We start from the raw sequence: 26,411 nt of genomic DNA, 5'->3' as shown, positions 1-26,411 counted from the left end.
ATTATCTTGTGCAAAGAAGAAGAATAGATAAATTAAGATATTTTACAGCATTTACTGTGCACATGGGCTACTCCAAGTGCAAGACATACATTATCTCATATTAATTTCAAAATACCTTGAGAAGTAGCTTTAGACTTTTTAAAGAGTTTTTACTTATTTATTCATGAGAGACCCACAGAGAGAGGCAGAGATACAGGCAGAGGGAGAAGCAGGCTCCCTGCTGGAAGCCCGATACAGGACTTGATTCCAGGACCCTGGGATCATGACCTGAGCCAAAGGCAGATGCTCAACTGCTGAGCCATCCAGGCATTGCTAGGTTTAGACTTCTGAAGAGATCCTCACAAGCCATAGTTTTTTTTTTTTTTTCCAACAGAAGTACACACGAAGTAAAGAGTTGAAAGTAATATCATAACAAGTAAGATGTTGATAAGATAGGCCATGATAATTGCCTTGAGGAATGAGATGGATTATCAAGTGAAAGAATACATCAGAGCACAGATACAGGTTCACTGGAGAGGCTGCTTTTAATGATTCCAAGAGTTGTTGGAATATGTACTATTATTATCCCTGTCTTGCAACAAGAAAATTGAGACCTAAGGAAATCAATGCACCCCAAAGTTGCAATACCAGTGATGAAAAGAAGAAAGATTCAATCCCAGAAATCTATGACTTTATGACACTGTGCCACACGGGGAGCCAGGCTTCCATTCAATATAATGAACTGACCAGTTAAAAGGAACAGTTCAACCATTGGACCTCTGAGGCCTCCTCCAAATTTATGATCATCACTTGTTTATAGAACAAGAGTTTGGGCAATTGTTGGAAAACACACCTATAAATATATAAAATTTGATAGTAATCAGAAAAAATTCTTTTTTAAAGAGCATTTAATTATTTATTTGAGAGAGAGAGAAAGAGAGAGCATGGTGAGGGGGGCAAAGACAGAGGGAGAGAGTCTCCAGCAGACTCTCCCACTGAGGAGCCAGATGAGGATCTTGATCCCTGGAGCCTGAGATCATGAGCTGAGCTGAAATCCAGACTTGGACATTCAACCAACTGAGCAACTCATGTGCCCCCCCTTTTTATAATAATATAATTTCTTAATTTTCATTAAGAAAAAAAAAGCATGTCTTCTTAGATAAAATATTTCAAATAAATCAGTCTATCATCATCTAGGTTCCCCTCCCACCTTTTTAATTCAATTTAAAATTTTTTTTTTTTACTGAAGTGACACACAATGTTACATTAGTTTCAGGTGTACAACATAGTGATTCAATAAGTTTTTACACCTTGCTAGCTCACTAAAAATATAACTACTACCAGTCAGCATACAAACCTACTACAATATCATTGATTATATTCTCTGTGTTGTACCTTTTATACCCATGAATTATCTATTCCATAACTGAAAGCCTGTATCTCCTACTCCGCTTCATACATTTTGCCCATCCACTGGCCCTGTCCCTCGGTCAACCATTAGTTTGTTCTCTGTATTTATGGGTCTGTTTCTGTTTTCTGCTTTTTTTTTTTATTTTTTAGATTCCACATAGAAGTGAGATCATATAGTATTTGCTTTTCTCTATTTTTCTCTATTTCACTTAGCATTATACATACAACATACATGTTGTCACAAATGGCTAGATCTCATCACTTTTTATGGCGCCTAATATTCTATATTCCATTCCTTCTTTATCCATTCATCTATTGATGGACACTTAGGTTGCTTCCATGTTATTATAGCTATTATAAATAATGCTGAAATAAATATAGGAGTGCATATATCTTTTCAAATTAGTGCTTTAATTTTCCTTGGGCAAATATCCAGTAGTGGAACTGCTGGATCATATGGCATTTCTATTTTTAATTTTTTAAGGAACCTCCATACTGTTTTCCACATTGGCTGCACCAGTTTGCATTCCCACCAACAGTGCATGAGGGGTACTGTGTCTCCACATGCTTTTCTTGTCTTTTGGATTCTAGCCATTCTGATAGTTATAACATGATATCTCTCTGTGATGTTGATTTGCATTTCCCTGATGACTAGTGATGTCATCCAACTATATATTTTTAGAGCTTTTATGTATTTATTTTAGAGATAGAGGAGAGGGGTGGAACAGAAGAAGAGGGATAAGCAGACTCCACAGTAAGCATAGAGAGTCCAATGTAGGGCTTGGTCCTATGAGATCCTTGAGATCACAGCCTGAGTCAAAATCAAGAGTCAGATGCTCAACCGACTGAGCCACCCAAGTGTCTCCCAACTGGTTTTTAAACTATGTCTTCTACATCCTGGAGCATCAAAAATTACATAAGTAAATATGACTTTAGGAAAAAGACATGCCTGTTTTCTTCCAAATACATCACCTTATTTTATCCTAACTACATTCCTGTGAGATATATACCAATACTCCATTTTATAGGTGAATAACTCAGTCTTATTGACCCACACTTGTCCATCCACATAGAGCTAATCCTTGAAAGTGAATCTGAAGCTTGGTTTGTTGGATATTGGAGCTTGAGTTTTACCCAAGGTCCTACTTTATTGAGAGTGTTGCCCAAAGGGCAATACTGAAAAGACAACATACAATGGCATATGACATAGGCTTTAGCAGTACATGGAATTTCTCCATTGACTAGACAAAGGTTCTGGGCATTCAGACTTTGAGCTGACACTGTAATGGGATGATACTGGCCTTTGTGGATCTCACAATATTTGGGGGAAACAGAGACATGAATCACAGAGGCACCGTGTCTCCTAAAGACATAAGCACCTGATACACTGGCAATGCAGATATACATCTGAGGACCTGCTATACACTACTGGTGGGCCTTAATCTGCAGCAGAAAGAAATCACATGAAGAAAAGACAGAATGACTATGATACGTTCAAAGAAGCAAATGGGAGTTTGAATGGGTGTGGATGGGATGCGCAGAGGAGATGAGGTTGGAGAATTAGTGAGCCAAGCTGGACCTAAAATGCTCTGGTAGGGCAGGCCTGGTGGCACAGCAGTTTAGCGCCGCCTGCAGCCCAGGGTATGATCCTGGTGTTCCGGGATTGAGTCCCACGTCGGGCTTTCTGCACGGAGCCTGCTTCTCCCTCTGCCTGTGTTTCTGCCTCTCTCTCTCTCTCTGAATAAATAAATTAAAAAATCTTAAAAAAATAATAAAATAAAATGCTCTGGTATTTGATACCAATCCAGGATTCAAAGACTCCCCTGGAGGAATCTGACAAAAAGATCAGGGAGTAAGGTACGATTTCTGTAAAGAACAGAACTTCCATGATATCGTGCATGCAAACACCTGTTCTATGTGGATGATTAGTAATTTTCCTGGGCTATGCAAGGCAGAAAGTTTGCTTACATGTGGAGCTTAGGAGGGGTGAGGGTCCATACCTGGGACAGCTGGTGCTCCTCTCAACACCACCTCCTTGGCAAATGTCCCCAGAAGGCAGCAGAGGAGCCACAGAGGGGATGTCTTCAGCAGAGCATGGGAGAGGGCTGCCTAAGCACAGAGCTGTGTACCCCCTATCCTTGAGGGTTTATGATCACATGCACACACAAACACACAGATCAGTTTACACCAAGGCCCAGTGCGACATGTAAGGATGCAGAAAGGAAGGACACAATCAAGTGCCTAATATATGCCAATAAATGTGTACATTGTGTGTTACATCAATTTTTATATAACTGAATCTTAAGAAACAAATTAGTCCACACACACATGAATAGATACACAAATAGGTAGGTAGGTAGGTAGGTAGCTCAGAGAGAGAAGCTAAAGTCAACATCTGATGCCTATCTGCCTGGCTGCAGGATATATACACGCTTTCCATCATGCTCCTTGACTCTCTTAGCAACTCTTTTCCTCATGCAATAGAAAAGTGGAATCACTGAACCACCACTTTGATTCCACAGCATGACTCCAGAGAATAGATACCTGGATATCTTCCGGTAGGAACAAAAAGCCCTGCATTCTCATAAAAACATGTTTGTGACTGAAGTGAGCAGTTTGAACGTAATAGGAAAATGAATGGGTGGTGAACAGATAAAGACACAGCTGTGATTACTTCATTAATACTGCCTTCAACTGCATCTTTCAGTAAGTTAAATACTACTTGCTTTCTCAAAAGTGCACTACCACTTGTTTTCTGAAGCATCCATGTTTGAGGTGCTAAGACATTTCACGCACAGCAAGAACTTGGCTTTACAATACTCCCTCAATTGTTCTAATAGCAGGACTTAAAAGCTCCAGAACCAATGAGTTTACGGGTGGCCATGTTAACACCCATAGATGCTGAGAGATAATTCGAGAGCAGCTTAATATTATTTTTGCCTAATTCTCTTTGTGTAACAAATGGAGTTACCCTAAGACACACAAAACACCCTGACTCGGGCTCCTCATGATCATCTCCTCAATAATTCTGCATATCTTGCTATGATTCTCATATCAGCATTGGTTTGGTTTTCATGGGGAGTGAAATATGAGACAGAAATGGATCAAAAGGTGGCCACCTCCCAAAGCCAGGGTTACCAGATAAAATGCTGAAGACCAAATTAACCTGAATTTTATGTAAGCAACAATTTTTATATGGATGTGCCACATACAATTCATCCAACATATCTACTACACTAAATATTTGTTATCTGAAATTCAAATGTAAGTATGGTGTCCTGCATTTTTATTTGCTCAGTCTGGCAACCCTACCTACAATGCTGTTCTACAGCTGAGGTCCTACTTGAGTGTGTGTGTGTGTGTGTCCCTGATGCAATATGCTCGAAGCCTAGCACAGGGGCAGTGAAGAGACTGTTATCACATTTGCAGACAACATACCATCTTCTATTATGCTGGTGGGCAGGGCCATGGGAGGAGTTCAAGCTCTGAAGATATTTGATCTGAATTATAAATTCATCAGTTGAGCATATTGTTTTTACTCCTCTAGGCCTTGTTTCTTCATGTGTGTGATGAGAAAAGATGACCTCCTTAGTCTTTTATAGAGTAACTTTCTTTGCTCTGCATCTATGTCTTTGTAGAAGGGCAGCCTCACTGATGCACTAGTCTAAATATAGATAGCTTCCTTGAATATATACCAAGTAGCTCTTCAAATCTGGTATCTATCACCACAGGATACTAAAATACAGGATCAATTTTTCCTGGACTCAAAATTCCATCATTCAGATGATGGTGATTTTCTATATCACATATTTGAGATGTCTAGTAACTTTGAAAGACAAAATGAGGTAACTCCTGTGAAATCACCTACCAAGCCGATCAATCACATTAATAGTTAGCAAGTGTTAATTCCCTTCCTTCCATTTCTTATAAGTGTTAGCAAGCTTTATCAGTAAAAAAGAGTCATTTTTTGCTCCAAGCCTCATCCAAGGAAGTAAAGTGAATGACATCCCCCCTGAGAAGAGTGAGTGCAACATCCAAGTGGGCAGCTTCAACTGGACAAGCAAAGTTTACTTGACTTCCTTCACTTGTGTCTGATTCTGTTGGAAATATTAATGGAGGGAACGCAGCCAGCCTACATAACCAGGTTGAGGATATAAAGACAGCTCTCTAGAATCAATTCTCAAACGAGATCTCCAGCTTTCATAGACATTACCCTAGAGAGAGCTGATCCTAAACACTTAGCTGACATTCCAAGGAATGCCCTGGAAAATGGCTCCCATTCTCTAAGACAATGCCAGAGTTCCTACTTTCTAAAGTATACAAAATTAGTACATAGTGAAGAAGAGGACATTAATATTCAATTTCCTTTTTCCAGAAGAATCAGAGTGATATAGACAACCTAAAGGCAAACCCCAGAGAGCATATGAGTCAGAAATCCTCATCAGTGAAGATGCTCCCAAGAGGAACAAGAGTTAGAACAGCTCATTTTGATTAGCACTTAATAAGCACTAGGATTTGTGCTAAGCACTTTATATGCTTCATGTGTTAAGATCTGCACAACAACCCAATGAAATTGGTAATGCCATCATCCCTCTTACACAGACTGGTAGCTCCAGGATTAGAAGTGATAAATCCCTTGTCCTGGGTCATACATATACTAAATGGTGGAGCCAGAATTAAACCAAATCTCTCTGTCCTTTATGTCAAAATTTCTTACCACATAGGCAGAGACCTCCTACCTCAGGATCATGTCAAATACTAGGAGCCTGGTCCACCCCAGAACTACCTAATCAGATATCTGAGACTAAGAGCAGGAATTGATATTTGCAACGAGCTGTCTAGTGCCTGGGCTAAAAGTTAAAGCTGAGAGCTCTTGAATTATGTTACTCTGCCCACTTCAGAATCTGCCTTTATTCTCAGTATCTCAAACTGCATCTACGACACTAACATGATTTGAATTTCATTTTAAATAAAAAGTTCTATGTAATTTAAATTAAATTATAATGCAAATTGCCTAGGCAGATAACCAGTTTCCCCCTCCCCGCCCTGCAAAATCATCTCACCCTGGTCCTGTTTTTCTAACATCCTTATTAGGATGTTTCTTCCTCTGCCCATGGAAATCCCACCCTTTTCTCAAAGATCTGATTGAGGTCTCCTGTGCCCCTGGCTCTGCTCATGGTTCTTTAGCTCCACGGCCTTCCCAGGTATTCCGTCCTTGCCTCTTTCTCTGTGCCTGACACAGAATAAATGGAAATTCGTCTTCATACTGCCCACAATGTTATTCAAAAAGCAAGCATTTAAAAAAAAAAAAAAAAAAAAAAAAAAAGCAAGCATTTGGTGAATATTTGAAGTAAAATTTGAGCTGGGCCCATTAGCCGGGGTTTTGCACACACCTCCAGGCAACTTCTACAGACAGCCACTGACGGAATAAGCTAATCTGATCATTCCCTGCTTGGAACCTCCGGAGGCTTTCTTTCACAAGGAGATAAAATCATACATCTTTCCAAGGGCCATAGAGTCCTCACAATTTGCTCTGACCTAATTGACCAACCACATGGCCTACCACACTCTCACTCGGGTGTCTCATTTTTCTCTGATCACTCAGGACTCCTCACCATTTCGAAAACCCCTGTTCTCTTGCACATTTATTTACCTGTTTTCTTCCTTCCCTTATGTTTTGTTCTGCCATCCCCCAGCTGTAGGAATATGTTTTATTCTTTCACATAAAGATGTCTCCAAATGTTCCAAGGAGATGTGGGTGCTTCTTCCTCTGTGCCCTTTCTCCCAGGATTTATGAGAGTAAGGTTTCTGAAATCCTAGCTCTATGAAATACACTTCTCTGGAAAAATATTCAGAAAATATTGTCTACTATAACATTCTCTCCAAGATTTAGGGATGGGATAGAAGTGTACTGAAGGCTTTGTAAAATCATGCAGCAGAAGCACAGAACCTACGACTTCCCACATGGGTGTGAATTCAAATCCTAGTTGTGTGCATGAGTTTGGAACACATGTTAATATCCTGCAACTGTTTGGGAACTCCTGGCCTGCCCTTTGTAAAACAAAACAAAAAAAAGAACAAAAAATCTTCAGTGAAAGTCCTTTTTTGCACTGAACTGCAATAATTGGTTTATAAGTCTGTTCCCCACGCTGAACTGTGAACTTCTCGAGAATCTGTCTTACTGTCTCACTGTGGCTCCATTGTGGCAAGGCTGAGCTCCCAAAGGGTCTCTACACATTCTGACCCACCTGCTGTGAGCCCACCAAGCAGCTTCTCTGCTTATGGAGGAGAACCAGGGTTATCTTCACTTTGCTGAATTTATTTTTTTTTTTTGATATTCTATCCATCATTATTTTCCCTCCTTTTGTCCCCTCTCCAATGCAAAAATTCATCTGGCTTCTGAAGCATTTGTCAGGAAGAACTGAATATAACAGTCCATTTGCTTTTTTTTTTTTTTAAGATTTTATTTATTTGAAAGAGAGAGAAAGAGAGAAGCAAGAAGGCAGGAAGGGGCAGAGGGAGAGGGAGAAGCAGACTCCCCACTGAGCAGGGAGCCCCATGCAGGCTCCATCCCAGGACCCCAGGATCATGACCTGAGCTGAAGGCAGCTGCTTAACAGACTGAGCACCCAAGGGCCCTCCCTCCATTTGTTATTTTTAACCTCATTGGGAATTTCCAATGATAATCTGAACATCTTTGCTGTTTCTTTTTATCTAGCACACTTTAAAAAATATTTTATTTATTCATGAGAGACAGAGAGAGAGAGAGAGAGAGGCAGAGACACGGGCAGAGGAAGAAGCAGGCTTCATGCAGGGAGCCCGATGCGGGACTCTATCCTGGGACCCCTGAATCAGCCCTGGGCCGAAGGCAGGCGCCCAACCGCTGAGCCACCCAGGGATCCCCCCTTTTTTAGCACACTTAAGAAGATCTTTGGAATCTACTATGAATTTATGTACATTATAGGTTTTTTTTTAAGATTTTATTTATTCATGATAGACACACACAGAGAGAGAGAGAGAGAGAGGCGGAGACACAGGCAGAGGGAGAAGCAGGCTCCATGCAGGGAGCCTGATGTGGGACTCGATCCTGGGTCTCCAGGATCACACCCTGGGCTAAAGGTGGCACTAAACCGCTGAGCCACCCAGGGATCCCTGTACATTACAGATTAATTGGCATATGTATGTAATCAACCTGATGCTGGTTAAGATCTCACATTCTTTTGAGTCTAATTTGACAATCTAAAAATCCAGTTCTTTCTGTTAGATCTTAATTCTCTCTGTGCAATAAAATAGGGGTGACCACTTATGAAAAGTTCAAAAACTTTTTAAGTGTATAAGCTATGGTTTTATTTATTCTATCAATTAAAATGTTGCATTAGAAGTAACTGGAAGCTCTAATCATGGCTGATCTTGATCCTACATATATCATTTCATTGCTCCAAATTTACCTATCTCTAAATTGATATAATCTATGCTTCATCATATTATAAAAGAAGTTCATGGAAGTCTATCCAAATTTTGCTGTAGACTATACAAAACTCCTAATTTAGTCATTTGGCAGCTTTATGAAAAATTATAGTATTAACTTGGCAAAAATGTAGTGGTCCTATGTCAGCTTTCAGTGAAGAGCACTGTATTTCTAAATTTTTCACAACGAATACTTTTCTCAGTGTCTGCAAATAAAATTTAATTCACCAATTCTGGAATCTGGCTTACAAAAGTATTTAAAGAAGTGTCCATTTTCTCCTTTGTAAAAAATCACAATTACTATATCCACATATTTTCCAGTGCATCTCTTGGTTGTAGCCATTCCTCAAAGAAGACCACTGAAAGTTTTTATTCTCTTCTGAAATTTCTGTCAGATTTTATTTCACCTATGGACATGACTGTTTAGAGACTTTCATTTCTAACCACTGGAGGTAAAAATATGTGCTAATGACTAATATCAGATTAATCACGTATATATCAGATTATCAGAATGTTATAATACCAAAATATTATCCTAACATGTGTGGCAAAAATAAAAAGAAAGAAAAAGTAAAGGAAAAAGAAAAAAGGGAAAACAGAGAAAAATACTTAAGCACTTGGAAGGGTTTGTGATCAAGGAGCTGAATTATTAGCACTTGTACTGAAACCTATGTTAAAAAAAATCATCGTGTAGTGGGGGGTGGGGGTGACTGGGTGATGGGCCCTGAGGGGGGCACTTGAAGGGATGAGCACTGGGTGTTATTCTATATGTTGGCAAATTGAACACCAATAAAAAATAAATTTACAAAAAAAAAAAACTTTAAAAAAAATCATCATGTAAAGAGAGAGAGGGAGTGGCCATATTGCCAAAGAGAAGAATAACTTAAAAAATAAGACTGTGTAAATGCTTCTGAAGCAGAATCTTGGGAATTCACTAGAGAGATGGCTCTACTTGCTATTTCATTTGGCAAATGTCTCCTAACAGAGGAGATGAAGGTATAATGCTCTTCTACCCCAGTGGCATTCAACAGTTAAGACCACCTGACTAATGTCCTTCAACATAGTCTGTAATTACCAGAGAAATCTTCAAATACAACACATATCTGTCGATTATCCTATGAGAGACTATGATGACCAGCCAAGTGAGCTTTTTGGGGCACCTGGCAGTTCCAATTCTGAATGTAAACCTAAAGATTGGCATCTGGCTCAATTTTCATTTTCTCATAGCTTGGATAATGTGGATTACTACCCAAATTCTTATAATAACCTCATGGTTTTGGAAAACATTACCTTTAAACCACTTGAAACATTGTCAGAGTACAACCTCTCTGATCATGAATCCCTCGTTGTGGGTCACCCCCAGCAGTTGGGCACCAGCAGAATTCAAGAGCTCTGAAGGAAGGCTGAATTAGATGCAAACCCTGTATTTGCCATTTCCTTGCTCCTTAAATGAGATATTTCAGCTACACAGACCTCAGTTTTGTCATTTACAAGATAAGGATATACAGACTTCCTATCCCATTCATTGTTTTTTTTTTTTTAATTCAACGAGATGATCTAAATTTCGAGGCACCTGTCAAGTACTAAATAACATTAACATATTACTCTGACACATATAATTTCTCATATAGTTTGTATGGCCTCTAATAGAGGCCATACAAAAAAGTAAACAAATACTCTTGCTTGCACCCCCTCTACAAACACATATACAGATGCATTAACCCATATGTTACTATTTTGTTTTATAAGGAAACATGATATATTCAAATGAATGAAAACAGTTCTGTTCTACATAAGCCAGAAATTTCAGCATAGGTGGGACGCCCGGGGGTCTCAGTGGTTTAGAGCCTGCCTTCGGCCCAGGGCCTGATCCTGGGTTCCTGGGATCGAGTCCTATATTGGATTCCCTGAATGGAGCCTGCTTCTCCCTCTGCCTGTGTCTCTGCCTTCCTCTCTCTCTCTCTCTGTCTCTCATGAATAAATAAATAAATAATCTAAAAAAAAAAGAAATTTCAGCACAGGGAAAGAGATTCGTCACTTCTGTATCACTAAGGTCAATTCACAAATTTGAGCATATACATGGACTCATCTGACTCACACACCAGCCTGTTAGATTTAAAGGAACACACACTGAATCACTCCTAATAAGCATTGTAGCCTTAAGGAAAATATCCCCACTTTATATCATCCAGACAGAATTAGAAATTAGATACTTCTCAGGAGATTATCTTCAGTGCTTACTAAAATATACTCAATTTTTTTTTTTGCATGACAGATTAGAGATGCTCAATATATGGGAACATTTGAAGCAATGCCCTTATCAGTTCTAAAACTATACACATATTTTAGACCATGGAGTCTGAATATATCACATTTCTAAACCTCCTCCTACAACAAACTCAGAATTTCATTCTTTTTTCTTTTTTTAACTTCAATATGCAGAGGTTATTCTAAAGAGACTTTTTCAGGTTTTAGTTAAGAATCACCTTTTCCCAAGTTCTATAAACCCTGTGATTTAAAAACAAATTGTACTAGAGTTCACTCAATCAAAATTTGCATAAATATATTATGTTATCTTTAAAACAATGTCAAATCACAAACAAGACATTTAACTGACAGAGTTCATTTTATTTTTCCAGATGAGAATGAAAGAAATTTGCATGAAAGATCTCCCACACAATCTTCAGCTCTCCCAGTGGTTTGCTAATATGTTTGCAAGTGGCATTGCACCTGCTTTTAGACAAACATCTTTGATGCCAACAGCATCCAATGCATCAGGGCATTGTCAAAGAAGTAGCTGCATAACAAAGAGCTCAAATGGATATAATGAGATATGCTCTATGATTGAGCACCTGACACTGTAGCCAGATATTTCTCAAATGAGAAATCCTTCTTCATGATCAATGTGCTTTCCAAAATTTGGCCAATCTGACATGCCCTTCGGCCATCTGTCTCCTCTGGATGTTTGGGTGGATCTCTTAATGAGTATTTGAGCTTACGGTGAAGTGTGTCTAATCCATCTCCTGATCTTTTCACCCCGTGTGGAAAACTGTGAACATCTCACCTAAAAAAATTTCAATTTTCCCTCATGCAGGCATGATGAGTAGGGTAAGTCATTAGTTCAAGAAATATTTTTGATTACTGATTTAATAGAAACTCTGATTTTACATATTTTTTTCCACAAACACAATTCCATATTTTCACGTACCTTCAAATTCCTGCCCCGTTTATATCAATTAACCTTATTTTTTTAAATTGATACTGTATTCAAGGGCTGTATTTGTTGTTGATATTTCTATTATACCAGCCCCAGAAGCATCATTAAGAAAAATTCATGAATATAATTAAGGAAAAATCCTTTTGAATGTTGACTATTTTATGGACGTTAGGTTTAGCATGGGTTATTTGATAAGATAATTATCCCTTAAAATTAATAAAACTGACTTGGAAAGCCTTTCTGGTTAAGTGTTTTTACTGAAGATGATATGTTTTCTTTGGTTCTAAGGTAGTGATTCTAGGGAGCTTATGTACCCAGATAGACTGAAATAGCAAGGCTCATCCTAATATGGAAGCAATACAGTACGGGGACAAATTTGGACTATGGCATCACTCCATAGTCCACGGTTTATCCACTTTGGCTGGTGCTCAGCTTACATGTCTCCTATACCAGGAAGCTGTCTGAGTTTCCCAAATTTATTTAGATGCTTTTTTAAAAAAATCATTTTTTCCCTTCATTGTACCTTGCCTATGTCATTTTGATAGCACTTGTTAATATTACTTCATTTATGTGTAGTTTTCTTTCTTTCTTTTCGGTTTCGGAGGCTTTGAGCATGAAAGGATGTGGCTTATATATCTGCATCTTCAGTATCTTATACATCTGGCATATAGTAAGTGTGAGAAGTGTATGTTGATTAAATAATAATAGGATTCTTGTTGAATCGTATGATTTGGAGTTCCTGCTTTAAATAGGCATTTATTAAACTGCATAAAGGATTCAGTTTTGAGTCTGTAACACAGACTTAGCTACTGGGAACACAAAGATTTTGGGAAAAAAAGCTGTTTGCATCATATCATCATCTTGTGACCTGAGTTTTAACTCAGGGAAAGACGAAATTCACATTCCCCAAAGTAAGAATGATGAAAGTTGAGAGAAGAAAGCTATTCTAGAACTCATTAAAAGACAACTGGCATTGATCACTTCAGGTACACCAATATATTGACATGATTAAGTTTCTAGAGACTATGTCTACATTTCTGCTTCCCGGCTGTATTTATGATAGAGACGTCATATTACTGGGATGTAATCTACAATGGAAGGAATTTTACCTATCAACTCTAAAATCACAAGTTAAATCTGGCAAATGTTTGTTCCTAAAGCAACAAACAGAACTTTACATACTTAGTGAGAATATGAGTAGGGGTGAACACTGTCCAGAACTAGTAAAGTCCGTGGAAACAGTTCATCCACTAACCTATTCACCATTTCAAACAAGCCTTCATTAGTTGTCATTATCTGTATACATACTACATATTTCCTTCTGACTTCTTGTCCAATCCGTTTTGTACAAGGCAATCACTACTGCTGGAGTCAAATATTCATACATTGAGAACTCATTTCCCATGATGCTTTATAGCTATCATTTGACACCAAGTTTTGCAAGATTTACTATAACCTTAGTCTTAAGATTCATATAGATGAACAACCTAATTAGCTATTATTTTTCACTTACAAGTAGTCTGTCTGAATACAGACTTTTAATGCATATCTTGATTCCATAGCAAATTGTTATCACAAGGTAACTGTGTCACTGGAGGTCCTTAAGAAAAGCCCAATAGGATGGTAACGGGTCCATTTCTTTTTTAACAGTGATAATTAACATCAATGTAGTAATTTATATTTACCTTACCATGGCCATACCACTTGTGGAATCTGAAGCTACCCTACCCCCACCTATTGGCTGTAAGTGTTTCCTATATATGTAGTCATTCTGTTACTAACTTCTGGAGTCTCTATTCTCAACACCTGCAGTCACCACAGTCCAATGGGGCAAATGTCTCTATCCACTAAGCCCGGTACCTACTATCCTCAAAGTGACTGTTGATGCTCAGATTTCCTCACCATCAGTGGTTAGTGGTTAATGAGGAAAATACAAACCACATATCCTTCTCAACAATTTGTATTCTTCTACAAGACCCTGCCCATAATTTTCTGTAATCACTAACCCATATGACTATAGTCTCTTCTCCGTGCCAACAACATGCTTCAATACTCTCATGATAACTACTCATCGATTACATTCAGGTAGCTAGCCTTTTGTCACTTCCTACCACATCTACCTTACATTCCATGATGCTTCATTTGATTATTATCCTGAATTTCATTGCTCTTATGACTTTTCATCTCAACTATTCTAGCAAAACCTCAAGCCTATAGGAACTGAGCTGCCTGCTTTTTCTATGATATAACATCCAAATAATAGAATGCTAATGAAAAATACCACAAAACAGGCAAGATCAATTCCAGTATAAATATTAAATCACTAAGCTCTAATCAACCTTAAAAACTTCCAGCAGTACACGACAAACTTGACATCTTCTCTCAATATATCAGAGGTACCTGGGACTCAACATTTCCAAACCTAATCTAGTAAAACATCTCCCATAAACTGCTCTTGTTCCAGTTTTCTTTTTCGGTAAATGGGGCCCACTTTTTATCTAAATGAACCCTGCATCATCCTCGATAATCTCCTTTTTCTAACTTTCAACATTAACTCTTCTCAAATAGTTGTTGATACCATGTCCTAAATACCTATCATTTTCCCCACATCTCCCACAATCATACTAGTTCATACTAAGATCATCTTGCCTGAATAGATCTTAAATTCTCAACTGTATATCTACTCGTTTATTACCTATTATCTGTAAGCTTACTAGACTGTGAGTACCATCAGACCAGGTTTTATTGGTCCATTTTTACTATTTTATCTCTAACATTTTGCAATTTTTCTTTGCTTATAATGAGCACTTGATAATTATTTGCTGAATGAATTAGTGAATAGATAAATGAATACAATTAAATTTATAAATAGTATTATAATAACCATAATCAAGTATGAAGTATTAACATCTATATTCTGTAAGAGAAAAATCTGAAATTCAACAAAAGCCAAAGAAGCAAAGAATTATTAATTTGGATTTCAAGTTTAGGTTTTCTCGATTTCACTAACTTTAACTCCTGAGTAATCCTCCATTTTATCACCATGATGTATATCAAACCCTCAAATTTTTTTTTATTTTACTTACAATATAGACTCAGAAAAATATAGTCAATTCTTAATGTAATTATCTATGAACATAATGATAATAATAATTCCTGAAATAATAAATCCTGTGGAAGGCATCCTACCGCTTTAAAAACATACCATTTACTGCAAGTGCTTTCACCAGAAATATTTTAATTTTGTAAATGGAAATGTTTATATAGCCAATACTCCAAATTGATTGATACTAAAATGTATAAAGCATAGTCATCATGAAAAGGAAAAGGAATTAGAGCAGAAAATAACAAAACTAACATTTTCTAAGCCATCACTATTTTTTTTCAATCATTTATTGAGTGTTTGCCATCTTGTAGACATTGTGCTAAGCAATTTACATGTGCAGTGAAATAGGAACTATTATCATCCCTATTTTACAGATAAGAAAATTGAGAAATAGAGCAAACAAAGCCAGGAGCCAAATCCAACTTCTGTATGATTCCAGAGCTGCACTTAACATTCAATTGCCTCCCCAATAAGTAGTTAAGTCTTTCATTTTGAGCCATTACTTAGTGAAAAATCGACAAAAGCACTTTTTACTACTAATAGCATCTGATACTGAGACATTTCAATTATAATCAGATGGCAAAGGAGAATACTATATACATTATGAAACTTAGCTTTTCTGGATATTTAAGGAGCAAATTGTTTAGTCTTACCCATGAATTCAATCCCCAAGTGGTCTGCTACACCAAAGTCAGCATGTAAGGAAGAGAAACAGAAAAAGAGAAAAGATTAGAAAAAAATCCACACAGAATTCAATGTTTATAAGACTGACCTTTCAAGGCAAAGAATACGTCTTTATTTTAGCAACCATTTTTTTGGGACAGATCATTTACCGATTGCCAACAAGTAGGGCTGCTCTGAACACCGACTTGTATTTCCCAATGGCCTGGAGCTTTAGATGAAATAATACTGCATCAATTACCAATTATGCTAAGTATAAATTTGGCAAAAAAGAAAGGAAAAAGAAAGAAGAAAAGTAAAAGAAAAAACGTTCAAAGAACATCTGACAAAGTTATTTTCAGAACTCATATTTTATGTAGAATAACTACTTGTTCAATATGAATTTATCTGGATCTCTATGTTAATTATATGCCAATAAAGGACTTCATAATAAAAAAAGAAAAGAACTTCTGTAGGACATCTTAACCAGGCCCTCTTCACCTTCACAAAAATGAAATGCTACTGGATTTTTCCCCCCTTGATTTGTTAGTTGAGAAACCTGGGGTTCAGTGAGACTAAAGTTTACACTTGTCTCAAAGACAGCAGGTCCAGGGCACAAATCCAGTCTGTCTGACCGGTTGTCAGTCTTAGGACTATTAAACTTGGCAGTGCTTCTTATCAAAAATTGCATGACAGATGTGTCCATGTCTATTTTCCATGCGTGTGGACAGCTGACCATTCTGACCCAGTAAATGCTAATGTCTGTCTGTGGTCACAGTGACAAACTGGGCCTGCCTATACCCAGGCATTCAGCCATAGAGTCTGTTTATTTAAATGGTGCTTTCTCTTAATTATTCAGTTATTTGCTCATTCACTTTTAAAATTCACTGTATTATTTAATGATGGTTTTTGTTGTAGTAATCTATTTCTTAAATGAGAATACATTAAAAAAAAGTATTGCTACAATCGTATTTATTTCTAAGACTAATTACTGGGCTTCCTTTTCTGAATTTTCTATTTAGCAAAGAAGCTTTTCTTTTTAGAAGATATGCATTCAGTTATCTTGATTATCTTAGTGCCTTTCCTAGTTGTAAATAATTCATTTTTAAATTTTATTGTGGCAAAATACACATAACATAAAACTTGCCATTTTAACTGTTTGGAACGCTTTTGTGACATTAGTTACATTGGCAATGCTGTGCAACCATCACCACTGTGTTTCCAAAACTTTTCTGTCACCCCAGAGAGCTACTTTCTGTACCCATAAAGCTAGAATTTCTCACTACCCCCGCCCACCGACACACACACACAAGCCCCTGGTGACTCCTAATCTACTTTCTGTTTTCATGGATTTTCCCAGGAGTAGTTTATTTTTAAAGTAATTAACTGAGACATGTCTTTTATATAAAGAAAGAACATAACAACGTTTTTTAAGAGTAGATGCATTATTTTTTTTTGACATGATGTTTTTGTGACTTCTCACGGTATACTATGGTAGAGGCCTAGCACGCTTTCGTGAAAAGATAGTCTCTTTGTTCTCAAGTAATTCAGAAACCAGAGGGAGCCCACAGACACAAAGCTTTGTTAATTCTCTGTGATAGTGCTATAATGGAAAACTAGAACATACGCACTGGCAGGAGAGGCCAAGGACCCATGGCTTGCCCTGGGGAGAAACAATATGCCATGTGAAAGAATGGGATGGTCGAAAAGTTGCAAGACCATGTGTGGGTTGTTGTGTGAATAAGAAACTTCCTGATTGTGTGCATGTGGGGCCCTTGAGAGAGAGAGAGAGAGAGAGAGAGAGAGAGAGTAGAGCTGTGGATAGGCATTTCAGTGAGATTACCTATCATGAAACTAAAGGTAAGGAAAGAAAAAGATTTGGGATTAAAAACAAAACAAAAACCAAACTTTTGCAAATGGTCAGCATGGATGTGCAGGAAAGAAATCACGAGAAGAAAGCATATAGAAATATGGGAACAAAGCACCTCAAGTAGTGGACCACGATGTCGATGACTGGGCAGTTAGAAAGCCATTAGGCCCTCAGCCCGGTTGAGCAATACCTTCCTGGGTTGCTGAGGTGGTTCAGAAATGGCTGTTGGTCTACTCTCTGTTTTGCCAGCAAACAGAGCCAAAGATCACTCTTCATTCTTTCTCACAGTCTGGGCTGCCCCACCTCTCTATGGGGCAGGGCATATGGAGGATCAGGCCTGGTGAGTCTGCACATTGAACCAAGAAGTGAGTGGCAAGCTTGATAAATTTGAGGGCAGTCTTAATTCTTTAAGCCACCATGAATTTAGGGCTGAGAGAAGAGACAAAGCACAATTTGAAATGTATCTAAACACTGAAAGGTAAGTCGAATTTTTAAGGAAAGGACTTCTTAAGGAAGTCTTCTCTTAATGTAGCAGAAAAGCTACATCTAATTACTAGAGTTGTAACTCTCAGAAATACGACCAAGCAAGGTGGCATTTATCTTCTTGAATTTTATAAAGAAATGATTTATTTTTATAATGATATTCATGAAAATTGACACCACCAAAACATCCAAATAAAAAGATCATTTAAAATCTTGCTCTCTCTCATGTGCGTACATGAGGCAAACACAACAGACACATGCACACACTTCTATCATTTAATGAAAGTGCTAAAAACTGTGATCATTATTACAGGTCTAAAGCTACTGATGTACTTTGTTTTACACAAAAGGATCAATGAAAATTCATAAAGAACATGAAAGAAAATCAATTAATTTTGACTATTGAATCATATACAGAATATTACGAGTAATATTTCTCGTAACCCTTCACTGGTTATTTCATTCTTTTCTTTCTCCCTCTCTCTCTTTTTTTTTAGAAAGGGAGAGAAAGGGGGTGGCAGGGTCAGAGGTAGAGGGAGAGACAGAATCTTAGCTCAGTGTGGAGCCCAACGTGGGGCTCCATCCCACAACCCTGAGATCATGACCTGAGCTGAAATCAAGAATCAGAGACTTAACTGACTGGGTCACCCAAGCACCCCTCGCTGGCTATTTCTTAAAGCAAATAGACTTCCTGCGGATATTCATGCCTGCATAACAACATCAAGAGGAATATGATGAGAATTAATTAATTTTTCATTTATTTATTCAGTCAACAAAGTACCTGCCAAGAATTATACAGATACTGGGGTGGAAGAGGAGCCACATAGATAAGCAAAACCAATTTGATTTCCCCTATGGCATGTATTAGAATATGTAATTTCTATCATTTTAACAGTATAAATATATATATATATATTTATTAATTGGAATTTGATTTGCCAACATATAGCATAACACCCAGTGCTCATCCCATTAAGTGCCCCCCTCAATGTCCATCACCCAGTCACCCATCCCCCTGCACACCTTCCCTTCCACTACCCTTTGTTCACTTCCCAGAGTTAGGAGTCTCTCATGTTCTATCACCCTCTCTAATTTTTCCCACTCATTTCTCTCCTTTTCCCTATGATCCCTTTCACTATTTCTTATATTCCCTGTATGAGTGAAACCATATAATGATAGTCCTTCTCCGATTGACATGCTTCGCTCAGCATAATACCCTCCAGTTCCCTCCACGTTGAAGCAAATGGTGGGTATTTGTCGTTTCTAATGGCTGAGGAATATTCCACTTGTATACATAGACCACAGATTCTTTATCCATCATCTTTCAATGGACACCGAGGCTCCTTCCACAGTTTGACTATTGTGAACATTGCTGCTATAAACATCAGGGGTGCAGGTGTCCCGGCATTTCATTGCATCTGTATCTTTGGGGTAAATCCCCAGCAGTGCAATTGCTGGGTCATAGGGCAGATCTATTTTTAACTCTTTGAGGAACCTCCACACAGTTTTCCAGAGTGGCTGCACCAGTTGACATTCCCACCAACAGTGCAAGAAGTTCCCCTTTTCCCAATCCTCTCCAACATTTGTGGTTTCCTGTCTTGTTAATTTTCACTATTCTCACTGGTGTGAGGTGGGATCTCATCGTGTTTCCCTGATGGCAAGTGATGCGGAGCATTTTCTCATGTGCTTGTTTGCCATGTGTAGGTCTTCTTTGGTGAAATGTGTGTTCATGTCTTCTGCCCATTTCATGATTGGTTTGTTTCTTGGGTGCTGAGTTTAATAAGTTCTTTATAGATCTTGGAAACTAGCCCTTTATCTGATATGTCATTTGCAAATATCTTCTCCCATTCTGTAGGTTGTCTTTTAGTCTTGTTGACTGTTTCTTTTGCTGGGCAAAAGCTTCTTATATTGATGAAGTCCCAATAGTTTATTTTTGCTTTTGTTTCTCTTGCTTTCATGGATGTATCTTGCAAGAAGTTGCTATGGCCAAGTTCAAAAAGGGTGTTGCCTGTGTTCTCCTCTAGGATTTTGATGGAATCTTGTCTCACATTTAGATATTTCATTCATTTTGAGTTTATCTTTGTGTATGGTGTCAGAGAATGGTCTAGTTTCATTCTTCTGCATGTGGCTGTCCAATTTTCCCAGCACCATTTGTTGAAGAGACTGTCCTTTTTCCAGTGGATAGCCTTTCACCCTTTGTCAAATATTAGTTGACCATAGAGTTGAGGGCCCATTTCTGGATTCTCTATTCTGTTCCATTGATCTATGTGTCTGTTTTTGTGCCAGTACCACACTGTCTTGATGATCACGGATTTATAGTGCAACTTGAAATCCGGCATTGTGATGCCCCCAGCTCTGGTTTTCTTTTTCAATATTCCCCTGGTTATTTGGGGACTTTTCTGATTCCACACAAATCTTGAAATTATTTGTTCCAACTCTCTGAAGAAAGTCCATGGTAGTTTGGTAAGGATTGCATTGAACGTGTACATTGCCCTGGGTAGCATAGACATTTTCACAATATTTATTTTTCCAATCCATAACATGGAATATTTTTCCATCTCTTTGTGTCTTCCTTCAATTTCTTTCTGAAGTGTTCTGTAGTTTTTAGGATATAGATCCTTCACCTCTTTGCTTAGGTTTATTACTAGATATCTTATGGTTTTAGGTGCAATTGTAAATGGGATTGACTCCTTAATTTCTCTTTCTTCAGTCTCATTGTTAGTGTATAGAAATACCACTGATTTCTGGGCATTGATTTTGTATCCTGCCACACTGCCGAATTGCTATATGAGTTCTAGCAATCTTGGGGTGGAGTTTTTTGGGTTTTCTGTGTACAGCATCATGTCATCTTTGAAGAGGGAGAGTTTGACTTCTTCTTTGCCAATTTAAATGCATTCTATTTCTTTTTGTTGCCTGATTGCTGAGGCTAGGACTTCTAGGACTATGTTGAATAGCAGTGGTGAGAGTGGACATCCCTGTCTTGTTCCTGATCTTAGGGGAAAGGCTCTCAGTTTTTCCCCATTGAGAATGATATTTGCTGTGGGCTTTTAATAGATGGCTTTTAAGATGCTGAGGAATGTTCCCTATATCCCAACACTCTGAAGAGTTTTGATCAGGAATGGATGCTGTTTTTGTCAAATGCTTTCGCCACATCTATTGAGAGGATCACGAGGTTCTTGTTTTTTCTCTTGTTGATATGATCTATCATGTTGATTATTTTATGAGTGTTGAACCAGCCTTGCATCCTGGGGATAAATCCCACTTGGTCATGGTGAATCTTCTTAATGTATTGTTGGATCCTCTTGGCTAGTATATTGTTGAGAGTTTTTGCATCCATGTTCATCAGGGATATTGGTCTACAATTCTCCTTTTTGGTGGGTCTTTGTCTAGTTTTGGAATTAAGGCGATGCTGGCCTCATAAAATGAGTTTGGAAGTATTCCATCCTTTTCTATCCTTCAGAACAGCTTTAGTAGAATAGGTATTATTTTTTCTTTAAACATTTGATAGAATCCCCCCCTGGGAAGCCATCTGGCCCTGGGCTTTTGTGTGTGGGGAGGTTTTCGATGACTGCTTCAGTTTCCTCCCAGGTTATTGGCCTGTTCAGGTTTCTATTTCTTCCTGTTTCCAGTTTTGGTGGTTTGTGGTTTTCCAGAAATGCATCCATTTCTTCTAGATTGCCTAATTTATTTGCATATAGCTGCTCTACATTTTTAAAATTGTTTGTATTTCCTTGGTATTGGTTGTGATCTCTCCTCTTTCATTCATAATTTTATTAAATTTTTTAGACTTTTTATTTAAATAAGGCTGGCTAATAGTTTATTTATCTTATTAATTCTTTCAAAGAACCAACTCCTGGTTTTGTTGATCTGTTCTACAGTTCTTCTGGTCTCTATTTCATCGAGTTCTGCTTCAAATCTTTATTATCTCTCTTCTTCTGCTTGGTGTAGGTTTTACTTGTTGTTCTTTCTACAGTTCCTTTAGATGTTCCTTTAGCTTGTGTATTTGAGTTTTTTTCCAATTTTTTGAGGGAGGCTGGTATTGCAATGTATTTCCCTCTTAGGACTGCTTTTGCTGTATCCCCAAAATTTTGAATGGTTGTATCTTCATTTTTTATTAGTTCATGAATCTTTTTAATTTTTCTCTAATTTCCTGGTTGGCCCATTCATCTTTTAGTAGTATGCTCTTTAACTTCCACGTGTTTGAGTTTCTTCCAAATTTCTTCTTGTGATTGAGTTCTAGTTTCAAAGCACTTTCAAATCACTGTGAAAATACGTAGGGGACAACCCCAGGTATTGGTTGAGACCTAATTTGTGACCCAGTATGTGGTCTATTCTGGAGAAAGTTCCATGTGCACTTGAGAAGAATGTGTATTCAGATGCATTTGGATGCAAAATTCTGTATATATCTGTGAAATCCATCTGGCCCAGTGTACCATTTAAAGCCCTTGTTTCTTTGGTGGTGTTGTGCTTAGAATATCTGTCATTTGCCAAAAGTGCCATGTTGAAGTCTCCTATTATTAGTGTATTATTATCTAAGTATGTCTTTAATTTGGTTATTAATTGATTGATATACTTGGAAGCTCCCACATTAGGGGCATAAATATTCATGATTGTTAGGTCCTCTTGTTGGATAGACACTTTAAGTATGATATAGTGTCCCTCTTCATCTCTTACTACAGTCTTTGGGATAAACTTTAACTTATCTGATATGAGGATTGCTACCCCTGCTTTCTTTTGAGGACTATTTGGTAAATCGTTCTCTAACCTTTCATTTTCATGCTGGAGGTGTTCTTGGGTCTAAAATGAGTCTCTTGTAGACAGGAAATAGATGGGTCTTGCTTTTTTATCCAGTCTGAAACCCTGCATCTTTTGATGGGATCATTTAGCCCATTCACATTCAGAGTAACTATTGAAAGATATGGGGATCCCTGGGTGGCGCAGCAGTTTGGCACCTGCCTTTGGCCCAGGGCGCGATCCTGGAGACCCGGGATCGAATCCCACATCAGGCTCCCGGTGCATGGAGCCTGCCTTCTCCCTCTGCCTGTGTCTCTGCCTCTCTCTCTCTCTCTCTCTCTCTGTGACTATCATAAACAAATTTGAAAAAAAAAAAAGAAAGATATGAATTTAGTGTCATCGTAATACCTATGCAGTCCCTATTTTTGTGGATTATTTCTTTGGGCTTTCTTTTTTCTTTTACAGAGTCCCCATTAATATTTCTTGCAGAGCTGGTTTGGTGGCCACATATTCTTTCCATTTCTGCCTATCTTGGAAGCTCTTTATCTCTCCTTCTATTCTAAATAAGAGCCTTGCTGGATAGAATATTCTTGGCTGCATGTTCTTCTCATTTAGAACTCTGAATATATCCTGCTAGCCCTTTCTGTCCTGCCAGGTCTCTGTGGAGAGGTCTGCTGTGAATCTGATATTTCTCCCCAGATAAGTTAAGAATCTCTTGTCTCTCGCTGCTTTAAGAATTTTCTCTTTATCTTTGAAATTTGGAAGTTTCACTATTAAGTGTCGAGATGTTGAATAATGTTTATTGATTTTTTTTTTGGGGGGGGTACCACTCTATCTCCTGGATCTGAATGCCTGTTTCCCTCCCCAAATTAGGGAAGTTCTCAGCTATGATTTGTTCAAATATATCTTTTGGCCCTCTGGCCCTCTTGGCATTTTCTGGAACCCCAATTATATGTAGATTCTTCCTTCTGAGGCTGTCATTTATTTCCCTTGACCTTTCCTCATGGTCTCTTGTTTTTCTCTTTTTTCCTCGGCTTCCTTCCTTGCCATCAACTCATTTTCTGTGTTGCTCACTCTTCCTTCCACCTCATTAACTCTCATCTTAGGACCTCCAGTTTGGATTGCATCTCATTTAATTGATTTTTAATTTTGGCCTGATTAGATCTCAACTTCTGTAATAAAAAAGTCTCTAGAATCCTTTATTCTTTTTTCCAGAGTCACTAGTACCTATATAATTGTGCTTCTGAATTGGCTTTGTGATATTTAATTGTAATCCATATTCTGTAACTCTGTGGCAGAAAGTACTATTTCTGCTTCTTTCTTTTGTGGTGAGTTCTTCCTTCTAGTCATTTTGTTCAGTGCAGAGTGGCTGTATGAGTGGGCTGAATCAAGAATATCAACCACAACTTAAGTAAATTTCACCCTAGATGATTCTGATGAGGTCAGAGACCTGAAAATGAAAACAAAGATCAGAACAAAATAAAAGGACCCCTAAAGTGAAAAACAAATCTTAAAACAAAGTACTAAAAAATAAAAGGCCAAAAATCTCAAAGAAGAAAAATAAGAAAAAGAAAAAAAAAGAAGAGAAAAAAATGAAAGAGGAAAATTAAAAAAAGAGAGATGGAAAAAAGGGGGGGTACTGGGAGATGGTGGTGGTGAAGTGGTAGTGGAAGGAGAATGTAGTCTACCTGAGGGTTCCTAGAGGGTGGTCCTCTTGGTTCTGAGTGTATGAAGTTCTGTATGTTAGAAGATGCTCAGTCTCAAATTTATATAAACCAGTAATACTTGTAGAAGGCCCCAACATTGACACCAAAACATAACTGAGGTAAAAGAAGGGTAAAATTCCCATTCCAGAATGGGAATGAGGAATCTCAGAATGAACCAGCACAGTATGCCACTTGGTTGTAGGTGCATGCTGGTCGTATTTTAAAAGGTATTAACTTCCGCCATTGTAGAACGAAATAAGGTAGAGAAAACAGAAACTCATATCTAGTATATCTCCCAAAATTAATTTGAGTATGTTGAAGGGAATTTAGAAGTGGAAAATATATCTAGGACCTGTAATTGTAGAAATATGAAAGCCAGAAAGAAACTTGAGAATGAAGAGGTGGTAAAATATTGTAGTTAAGGTAGAAAAGAGAAAAAAATATTGGAAATTTTTAGTCTGATATAAAAATGAGTTGTACTGGAAAAGGGGGGAAAAGAGGGGTACTCTCTGGTTCTATATACTGTAAATCCCTCGACTTCCCCTGGAGCTTTCCCACGCTGCTGGGTCAAGAACTTGCTCTTCCCCTGTCCTTCCAGCTGGTCTTCTAGGGGAGGGGCTGCTGTCCTGATTCTCAGGTGTGTGCACCTGGGGAGATGCCTCCCCCCCCCCCCCCCCACCCCCCCGCGCTGTGTGCCGGGCTCAGTGGGAGCTGTTGACCCCAGGTGGCCCCACCTCTCCCAGGCACAAGGTGACACCAGGAGGAACAACATTAACCACTGGCAGTGGCCAGCTCTCCAGCCCTGGAGTCAGCTCACCCAGTAACTACCTGCAGCTCCCAGTCCACATTGGTCTAGGTGCTTCCCAGATGACGCAGGTACACAGATCCCAGGGCTGCAGCTCCCAATGGCAGCAGGGTGCAGACCCCTCTGCCTGCAGCTCCCCCCACCCCCGGACCCACCAGCTTCTCCCCAAGGCTGCTGGGTGTGTGCTCCAGCCCTTTACTGAGATCACCCAGTGTGCAGTGTGCTCCCCAGGGCGCCCTCCTCTAGTAGTGATCGCGGGAGACGGGAGGCCTCCCTGTCCCTCCTGGGTTCAGGCCGATTTCCCTGCTGAGCACTTTCAGTTCAGGAAGAATCTGGGGCAGATGTTTAAAGTTCCCACATCTCCGGGGCTGGGCTCTCCTGTCCTGAGGCTGTCGCTGCCCTCCTTAGCCCGGCTCCTCGTGGGCCCCATCCCCCACTTGATTCCTTTTTATTTAACTTTTTTCTGCCTTCCTACCTTGTTAAGAGTGAAAACCCTTTGTAGCATTCAGACTGTCCTCTTGTTACGTCTCAGGTAGAATTCACAGGTGTTCAGGATGGTTTGAAAGTTATCCAGGTAAGTTGGGGCCAGGTGAGGTGAGGACCCTACTCCTCCACCACCTTGCCCTGCCTCTCCCTCTTGTTAACAGTTTGGTTAACTTTTTTCTGTTCTTAATTCCCTTCACCTGTTTGGCCCATTCCTCCATCTCCCCATCTCTGGCAAGCTCCACTTTGTTCTCTGTATTTATGAGTCTGTTTCTGTTTTTGTTTCTCCATTTGTTTTGTTTTGTTTAAATTCCACATTTAAGTGAAATCACATGGTATCTGTCTTTCTCCATCTGACCTATTTCACGTAGCGTAATACCCACTAGGTCCACCAACGTTGTTGCAAATGACAAGACGTCTTTCTTTCTTTTTTTTATGGCTAAGTGATATTAACTTTTTGTGGCTGAGTTTGATTAACTTTTATTTGTAAAA

At 38.6% G+C, this 26,411-nt stretch overlaps 1 protein-coding gene across 7 annotated transcripts in view; it reads right to left on the bottom strand.

Moving 5' to 3' along the window:
• NRG3 (neuregulin 3) overlaps nucleotides 1-26,411 on the bottom strand; it is a 1,041,408-nt gene that overhangs the window by 106,437 nt on the left and 908,560 nt on the right. For 4 of the 7 annotated variants that reach the window (XM_038534491.1, XM_038534494.1, XM_038534492.1 and 1 more), the window contains exon 4: nucleotides 15,832-15,858. In XM_038534491.1, coding sequence (XP_038390419.1) covers nucleotides 15,832-15,858 — 27 coding nt within the window. The remainder of the gene's footprint in view (nucleotides 1-15,831; nucleotides 15,859-26,411) is intronic. The other 3 variants (XM_038534493.1, XM_038534496.1, XM_038534497.1) reach the window with 1 other exon arrangement.

This window comes from Canis lupus, chromosome 4 (assembly GCF_011100685.1).
Source record: "Canis lupus familiaris isolate Mischka breed German Shepherd chromosome 4, alternate assembly UU_Cfam_GSD_1.0, whole genome shotgun sequence".
Taxonomy (NCBI): domain Eukaryota; kingdom Metazoa; phylum Chordata; class Mammalia; order Carnivora; family Canidae; genus Canis; species Canis lupus.
The sequence above is the reverse complement of the archived record's forward strand: the minus strand, read 5'-3'. Positions and strand labels throughout refer to the sequence as shown.